The 10,010-nt window shown below is 39.0% G+C and overlaps 1 protein-coding gene across 1 annotated transcript; it reads right to left on the reverse strand.

Annotated features, from left to right (window-relative positions):
- Positions 1-432: 432 nt before the first annotated feature.
- LOC107818557 (putative carboxylesterase 17) lies at positions 433-2,459 on the reverse strand. Its single transcript, XM_016644591.2, has one exon. The coding sequence runs from the start codon at positions 1,635-1,637 to the stop codon at positions 630-632; it is 1,008 nt and encodes a 335-aa protein (XP_016500077.2). The 5' UTR covers positions 1,638-2,459; the 3' UTR covers positions 433-629.
- Positions 2,460-10,010: the final 7,551 nt, after the last annotated feature.

Below are 10,010 nucleotides of genomic sequence, written 5' to 3' on the forward strand. Positions count from 1 at the left end.
TTATATACTTACCTTAGAATAAATAAATGTTATTTATAAATTAAAAAATAAAAAAAGGTATTTAAGCTAATGTTGGAATAACAAATTATTGAGCATAGTAAAAAGTTAATTAGAACAATTTGTTCATAATAATAATTTTTACATTAACAACAAAAATTCAAAATTTTATTTACAAAATTGAGAATGAAAGAAAATAAAAGTGTTAAAATATATATCCATGCATGTATTATAGAAAATAATTATTTAAAATAAAGGTATTTTTATAATATAAATTATATATTCTTAAAAATTATGATCAATTATGTTATTATTTCAACATTATATATGCTAGAAAAACAACTTTTTATTTTTTATTTTTAAATAAAATTTATTTTTTTATAGGTAAGTTCATAATGTTGATTAAAATAAACTTTTACTACCAAAGAAAAAATATTTCTGTGCAACAATAGAAATTTACTCCTTATAATTATAATTACAAAACCATTAGAACGTGACAATCAACTTGACATAGACGGTACATACAAAATCTTGAACATGCAACAAACTAAAAACCACAAATATTTGAGATATTCATGCAATATATATTCTCCGAAATTCCCATGCTTATTTGAACCACAAAATTTCTCCTTTTAATGCTTGCTGATGAACTCTGCAACGGCTTCTAAAAACTTTTCAGTTTCAGAAGCAGTTACAGGGTCAATTTCAACAGCAGTTTTGTTGAGATAAAAGCTATGTCCCACTCCATTATTGATAAACAGCTCTATATCCTTTTCCCCCTTTTCCATAGCTTCGTAAAACTCCATTTCAGTGTCCTTCATCAGATCTTTCTCCGCTACACAGTACAAATAAGGCGGCAATTTAAGCTCCTCCACCGCCGGCGCCGCCTCTCCCATCGGACATGTTATTGGATGATCCTTATTGCTCCCTACGGGTAAAGCTAACCCTAGAAATTTATCAACCATATCTAATGTTAAAAACGGCGTTTGCTCTTGTTCTAACTCCGATTTGCTCCGATAAGACCGCACGAACCCTGTATGGATCGGAATTGCGCCGGCGAGTCGTAGTGGAGATAAGTTTTCCTCGCCGGCTCTGACCGCGACTTGGTGGACTATGTTCCCGCCGGAGGCGTCTCCGATGAGGAATACTCGGTTGAAATCTGCGTAATTGTTGAGCCAGGGCTCGTGTCCTTGCTGCCGGGAGAGTTCCCGGAGCCAGAGGAGGGCGGCGAAACCGGCATCGCAGGCGGCAGGGAGGCGGTGCTCCGGCGCGAGGGGGAGGAAGACGGAGACGATGATTGCGTTGGCCACTCGCGCTAGGCGCGTGTAGACAGTGTAGTACATGAACCAATCGGCTTGGCTGATACAAAAGCCGCCGCCGTGGAAGTGAAGAATGACGGGAAGCTTATTGACGGAATTGTCGTTTCGTTCAGGTAAGTAGATGCGAAGACGGCTGCCGGAGTTTTCGTCGGCGACTACATCTTTGACGGCAACGCCGTCGATGAAGTCGTCATGCGGTGGGACTGCCTCGGCCATGAATTTGTCTTCCGGTGGACCGGTCAAAGTCCGGTCTACTGAACCGTCTTCGAAAACTGTAAGCCAGCCGGATACTTCCTCTATCACTTGCTTTTCATGAGCCATTTTGGCTAAAAGAAGAACAATGAACACTAAGTTTGAAGTTTTTTTTTTTCGAGTTATCAAAACTTTAGAGAATGAAGCTTGTTTATTGTGTATCTTGACTTTGCATGTGCATGGCTATTTATATTGGTGAGATAGGAAAGGATAACAAAATTTGTTGTAGTTTAAAGGAAGGTTCAAAGAAATTTACAAAATTTTGGAGTTTCGATAGATGGAAACCATTAGCATAAGCTGGTGGAAGAAAATCTCAATATCAATGGTCGTTAGGGTCAATAATTCAGATAACTATGATGGTTACGGCCTCGTACTAACAAACATTAGATATACATTACATGCCCACTAATTTTGGTGGGTATATTTGTCAAACATTTGACCCATTGGTCGGACTTGTTTAGTCAAAGCATCTTTTTAATTAATGACCAACATTGATCGATAATGTGGACTCGCTTTTTTAAATTTAAATAATTATATTATTATTTAAAATATTTTATAAAATTTTTAGTTAAATTTATCGACCAAAGTTGGTCAGTTATTGCTGGGGAAGATTTTACCGACTAATGTTGCTCGATAAATGTAATTTTTGAAAAATAACCGACCAACTCCGGTCGGTTCATAGGTTAAATATGGTCAAAGTTTTGAATCACATTAATATTTACTATCTAAATAATATAACTGTAATCCGTTAATACTTTTACAAATAATGAATACACTAACATATACTATAACAAGCTATATATAATTAAAGTAGTACAACGAAGTGTGTGTGTCTATATATATACTAATTTCCCGGCACGTGCATTGCACGTGTATCTTCTGTCTTTTTAAGTGTAAAATTCTAAATAATATAAATATTATATTAAAATTTATGTTTGACCATCTTTATGATTTAAAAGTTTTTTTATTTTGTTTGAAATTCTATTTATTATTTATTCTTAATACACAAATAGAGTCAGCTAATTGAGAGAAGTAAATTTTTTTTTTTTTCTTCAAGCGAGCAAAAAGCAAAATTTCTATTTTTTTAATCATAAAAAATAATATTTAAGGATTATCATATACTCCATTCTTAGATTTGGACTTTAGATACGTTCTTGAACTTTATAATTATTAAAACTCTGCTATGATAAAACAAGCACAGATATACTATATAGTATCAAAGTGATGATAAATACTATCAAGGTGCTTGATTTTATCATCGCTCTTAAAAATAATGAAAGTGAGACATATATCTTTTTAAAATTTATAACTTTTATTATCTTTTTTTAATTTCCATTCCTATACATATTTTGTACCAAATGATAATGTTGACCTCTCCTTTCACGGGAACAAATGAATGGAAAAAAACATAGAGAAATCAAATCATCTCTCTTTAATAATCTCCAAAATAGACCAAAAGGAAAGAAACTAAATCAAAAACTTATTACAGTAGTAATCTATGGACTCTAAACTGAACCAACATATGCAAGGAAACAAGAAACCAGAATCATATTTCACCGGGTACTAAGTAAGAAAATTTCATTAATTTGTTCTCACATGAAAAATAGTCAATAATAAAAAATAATACAAATTTATCGACCTGAAAAAAATTGAATCCTTGTATCTTTGTCAGCTACATAAACTACCCAACAAATCAATAAACAATAATATAAACAACATGAATCAGAGGTGTAACGACCAACCGGTCATTTTGAGAGTTATAGCTCCGATCCCCTATTAACTGCTTCCCCCGTATCTATTTCTGCTATTGTGACTTACCGGAAAGATTCATTTTGAGTTTCGGAGTGTTTTAGGACACTCAATCCCTAAATGGGAGCTTAAGTCTTAAAATTTGGACCGTAATCGGAACTATGTGAAGACGACTCGGAATAGAGTTTCGTCGATTACATTAGCTCCGTTGAGTGATTTTGGACTTAGGGGAGTATTCGGATTGTATTTTTGAGGTCCATAGCTCATTTAGGATTGAAATGGTGAAAAGTTGAATTTTTGGAGTATTGGACCAGTAGTGAAAATTTTGATATCGGGGTCGGTTTCCGATTCCAGAAGTTGGAATAGTCCGTAGTGCGGATTATGACTTGTGTGCAAAATTGAGGTTAATCGGACGTGGTTTTGTTTGTTTCGTCATCGGTTGTCGAATTTGAAAGTTTCTAGTTCATTAAGTTTGGATTAGAGGGTGATTTGTATTTTTAGCATTGTTTGATGTGATTTGAGGGATCAACTAAGTTCATATGGTGTTTTAGAATTGGTTGATATGTTTGGTTGAGGTCCCGAGGGCCTTGGATATATTTCGGATGATCAACGGATCATTTTTGGACTTAGAGAAGTAGTAGATTTATGGTGTTTTGTTGCAGAAAATCCTTCATCGCGTAGAGCATCCGGGAAAGGCAGCTAAGTTGTTTTTCGCATTCGCGATGTTGCTCCCGCGTTCGCGAATATATGGGACTTTAAGCCTATGAGTTCGCAATATGGTCATTGCATTCGCGTAGAGGAATATGGCAGAGGGAGCTTCAGGCATTAAGCCCACGCATTTGCGAAGAGGTTCCCGCGTTCGCGAAGGGTCTGTCAGTGAAAGGTACACGTTCACGGGAGGCCCCTCGCGTTCGCGAAGAAGGAATTTCGGGTCAGTGGAAGATTGTTCATCGCGTTCGCGAAGAAGAACGCACAGACTTTAAAGTTCAAAAACGAGGGTTTGAGTTCATATCACAAAAATAGATTAAGAGCTCGGCAAAAGGCGAAATTTTGAGAGATTTTCAGAGGAAGTCATTGGGTAATGATTCCTAACTCCTCTTTGATTATATCCCACTAATCTATGCTTTATTTCATCATTTAATTTCTAATTTGGGGTGGAACAGTTGGAAAATTTGAGAAAAGTTCTTAGTCCGAATTTGGTATGTTTAGGCTCGTGAGTGAATGAGTATTCATAATTGTGACTTTTACTCAATTCTGAGATGTGGCCCGGGGAGGCTTTTTGGGCGTTTTTCTATTTTCTAGCCTTAGCTATGATTTCATTAGCTAAATTAGTTGTTTGTGACTATATTTACATTATGTAATTGATTTGGCTAGACTTGGGCTATCCGAAGACGGATATTCGTGGAAAGAGCATTATTTCGGATTGATTTAAACTTGGTTCGAGGTAAGTGGCTTGCCTAACCTTGTGTGGGGGAAACTCCCCTTAAGATTTGGTACTGTTTGATATATGAGCACCGTATACGTGAGGTGACGAGAACGTACACGGTCTATTTATTGTAAAACTTCATTTTTCACTAAGTCATAACCTGTTTTCTCCTTATTGTACTACACTAGCATATGTAATTATCTTGTTTAGATTAGAAAAGTATGTCTACGTGTTTTAACTTCCTTTTTGAACTTTATACAGCATGTTTAGTGAAATTACCTGTTTTCTTTGATGTGAACTTCGTTTAAACTGTAGGTTTCCTTGCTGTAATTGTTGTTTATATTGATTGAGCTGCATATTTACGTTGAGACTACGGAATAGTATTCCGGGAGATCCCCATGTACTGCATATTTACTTTATGACTATGTAACGGTATTCTGGGAGATCCCCCTGTACTTCATATTTACTATGAGACTACGGAACGGTATTCCAGGAGATCTCCCAATACAACATATTTACTTTAGGACTACGGAACTGTATTCCGAGAGATCCCCTGCACATTTACGTCTAGGACTATGGGACGTATCCTGGGAGATCCCCTGTTGCTATTATTGTGTTCTGAGTTGTTGGCTTTCATTGAATTCTATTCCTGTTAGATCTTCGTACTTATTTTACTATAATATTTCTTTCTGTCTTATTTCATTATATTGATACCAGTAGGACCCTAACCTGATCTCTTCACTACTCGACCGAGGTTAGGCTTGACACTTATCGGGTATCGTGGTGGTGTACTCATACCCTTTCCTGCACATGTTTTCCGTGTGCAGATCTAGGTACTAGTTATCAGCATCGAGTCTAGTTGTGTGGTTTCTGCTTTAGGAGACTTCAAGGTACATCTGCCGCGTCCACAAACTTCGGAGTCCCCTTCTACTCCCTTGTGTTGATTTCCCCCTTGTTTTTATCACGACCTAAACTGCCCTGTCATGATGGCGCCTATCGTGGAACTAGGAAAACCGACTCTTTTACCGAAACAACCCGATTTTTAAATTTAAAGATTACTCCAAGCTATTTAATTAATAAAACTTCATAAAATAAATCTGAATAACAAAGTGCGGAAAGAAAAGCCTGACATCGGGGTGTCACTAGTCATGAGCATCTACTAAGAACTGTTCGATAATACTAAGACTAATACAGTATGTAAATCCAAATAATATCTATAGGAAGATAGGAGGAAGAAAATCAGGGTTGTGATCGCCATGCAGCTACCTTGCTAGCTCCAACAGATCCGCAATAGATGAAATCAACACTCGCTAGCACGTCTAGCAACCCCTGGATCTACACACAAGGTGAAGCGAGTAATGTGAGTACGCCAAATCAATAAGTAATAAAAGTAAATAAAGACTGAGCAGAAGTGACGAGCAGTAAAACACATAAAGTCCACATCATGAAATATCAGAAATTACAACATGCATTCAAATCAACATGTAAGTCAAATCATCTCGTTTTTAAAATCCAGTTTCCGGTAAAATTCTTTTGAAGAAATTTTTCAATAGTTTCAATAGAGGCTCAATGCAAAAGAGAGTAAAAGTGATGAAAATCGTAAATAGTTCCTTGGGTAAATAATCAGTCATAAGCAGCCCCTCGGGCAGAACATCACTCATATACAGCCCATCTGGCAAACATCACAGTCACTGGTGTACAGCCCCTCGGGCATATCTAATATCACTCACTCAGGGTACCCACATTCACTGGGGGTGTGCAGACTCTGGAGGGGCTCCTCCTGCCCAAGCGCTATAATAAGCCACCTCGTGGCATAAATCAATCAGACCCTCAACCTCACATAATCATGAATCAGTAACAACCTACTGCGGCGTGCAGCCCGATCCCATAATATCCTCACATAAACAGGCCCTCAGCCTCACTCAGTCAAAAACCTCTCAAGCCACTTGGGCTATCAGTAAAAACAGGGTGTTCATCCCAAAATAACATTTTATATGCATAAAAATGGGGTAATGAAGACTGATTTATGAAATCAGTAAACATAGCATGACTGAGTATAAATTTTCAATCAAAATAGTGGGAGGATAATAAGAAAAGAACCATAAGGGTCCAAACAGCTCTAGCACAAGGCCCAAATATGACATTCAACTAATTTATAGAAATTCTTTCTAAAACACATAAGTATCATATAGTTTCAGTCAACTTTATAGTTGCTATGAGACAGACCAAGTTATAATCCCCAACGGTGCATGACCACACGCCCGTCATCTAGCATGTGCGTTACCTCAAAGTAGTAAAGCGATGTGAAATCTGGGGTTTCATACCCTCAGGACTAAATTTACAATCATTACTTACCTCAAACCGGTCAAATCCCTACTCCGCGACGCCCTTGCCTCTGGAATCGGCCTCCAAACGTCCCGAATCTAACCAAAAGCAATAAAATGCAATCAATATAGGCCAAGGAACCAATTCCATACGAAAAACTATTAATTTAGACCAAAATCCCAAAATTTACCCAGACACGGCCCCGGGCCCACGTCTCAAAATCCGACCAAACTTCCAAAAGTGAAAACCCCTTTCACTCATGAGTCTATCCATACCAAATTCATCAAAATCCGACATCAAATGGTCCCTCAAATCCCCAAGTCATACTCTCCAATTCTCAAACCCTAACCCCTTATTTTCATCCCTAACTCTTACTAATTATATGCTTAAACAACTCAAAATCACCATAATCACGAGTATTGAGGTCAAGTAACTTACCTCAATGAAAAACCCCTTGATTCTCTCTTCAAAACCCTCCAAAAAGCTCCAAGTCCGAATAAAATTATGAAGAATACCCTAAATATTTGCGAAGTGTATAAACCTTCTACCCAGGCATCTCGCACCTGCAGCCCCTTTTATCGCATCTGTGTGACCGCACCAACGGTTTAAGCTCCACACCTGCAGAAATTACTTATCCGCCCAGACTCCGCCTCTGCGGTCATCATGTCGCTTCTGCAATGCCGCACCTACGGAAAATTCATCGCAGGTGTAGTTCTCACTTAAATCCCAGAAATTGCTTTTGCGGTCCAATCCTCAAAACTGCGGCCTCGCAGGTGTGTCCCACTCATTGCACCTGCGGTTACTCCCTCCTTAGCCTTGGCTGCTTCTGCATGCCCACACCCGCGGTTCCCACTCCCAGGTGCGGTTATGATAGTTGAGTGAAAACTTTAGCATTCATCAAATTCCAACCTTGTTCCGTCAACCACCCGAAATCAACCCGAGGACCTCGGAACCTCTACCAAACATACCAACAAGTCACATAACAACATATGAACTTAGTCGAACCTTCTGAACACTCAAAACACCAAATTAACCTTGGATTCAAGTCTAAGAACTTCTAAACTTCCAAATTCCACAAACGACGCCAAAACCTACTAAATCACCTCCGAATGACCTGAAATTTTGCACACATATCACAAATGACACTACAAACCTACTCTAACTTTCGGAATTCCATTCCGATCTCGATATCACAATTTCCACCGCCGACCAAAAATCGCCAAATTTCCAATTTCGCCAATTCAAGCCTAATTCTACCATGGACCTCCAAATCACATTCCGGACGCGCTCCCAAGTCCAAAATCACCTAACGGAGCTAACCAAACCATCAGAATTCACATCCAAGATTGGTTAATCATAAGTCAATATCCGGTTGACCTTTCCAACTTAAACTTCTAAATAAGAGACTAAGTGTCTTATTTCACACTAAAACTACTCCGGCCCTGAACCAACCAACACGATACGATGAAATATAGCCGAGGAACACATAAAGAAGCAGAAATGGGGGAAACGGGGCTATAATTCCCGAAATAATGGGTCGGGTCGTTACATCCTCCCCCTCTTAAACAAACGTTCATCCTCAAACGAGTTTAGAAACATACCTAAAGCCTCAAATAGATGTGGATATCTACTCCCATATCCCGCTCGGTCTCCCAAGTAGCCTCCTCCACGAGCCGACCTCTCCACTGCACTTTTACTGAAGCTATATCCTTTGACCTCAACATTCGGACCTGCCGCTCCAAAATAGCCACTAGCTCCACATCATAAGTCAAATCACTGTCTAACTGAACCGTGCTGAAATCCAAAATATGAGACGGATCACCGACATACTTCCGGAGCATAGAAACATAAAATACCGGATGCACACCCGACAAGGTAGGTGGCAAAGCAAGCTCATAAGCCACCTCCCCAATCCTCCGAAACACCTCAAAATTCCCAATGAACCAAGGGCTCAACTTGCCCTTATTCCCAATAGAACCTTCTCTCCAACCATATAAGACACATCACGAACCTTTCTGTTAGCATAACTCTTTTGTCTTGACTGAGCTGTATGAAGCCGCTCCCGAATCAGTTTCACCTTGTCCAAAGCATCTTGTACCAAGTCTGCACCCAAAATCCTAGCCTCGCTCGGATAAAACCAACCTACTGGAGATCTACACTGTCTCCCATATAAAACCTCATATGGAGCCATCTGAATACTCGACTAATAACTGTTGTTATATGTAAACTCTGCGAGCTATAGAAACCGGTCCCATGAACCCCCAAAATCAATGACACAAGCGTGCAACATCTCCTCCAATATTTGAGTAATGCGCTCGGACTATCCGTCCATCTGAAGGTGAAAAGTTGTGCTCAACTCAACTCGAGTACCCAACTCTCACTGTACGACCCTCCAAAATTGCGATGTAAACTGAGTACCTATATCTGAAATGATGGAAATTGGGATACCATGCAGGCGAATAATCTCTCGGATATAAATCTCAGCCAACCGCTCTGAAGAATAGGTAGTACACACAGGAATGAAGTTCGCGGACTTGGTCAGCTGATCCACAATCACCCAAATAGAATCGAACTTCCTCAAAGTTTGTGGGAGTTCAACTACGAAATCCATGGTGATTCGCTCCCACTTCCACTCTGGAATATGCTGAAGCAAGCCACCCGATCTCTGATGCTCATATTTCACCTGTTGACAATTGAGACAAAAAACTACAAAACCCACTATATTTTTCTTCATTATCCTCCACCAATCATGCTGTCTCAAATCCTGGTACATCTTCGCGACACCTGGAAAGATGGAATATCGCGAGCTATGGGCCTTCTCTAAAATCAACTCCCGAAGCCCACTACCTTGGGCACACATATCCGTCCATGCATCTTCAATACCCCGTCATCACCAATAGTCACATCTTTGGCATTGCGTGCTGTACTCAGCCCTTGAGGAC

The sequence above is a fragment of the Nicotiana tabacum genome, chromosome 3 (genome assembly GCF_000715075.1).
Source record: "Nicotiana tabacum cultivar K326 chromosome 3, ASM71507v2, whole genome shotgun sequence".
In the NCBI taxonomy this organism is placed as follows: Eukaryota; Viridiplantae; Streptophyta; class Magnoliopsida; order Solanales; family Solanaceae; genus Nicotiana; species Nicotiana tabacum.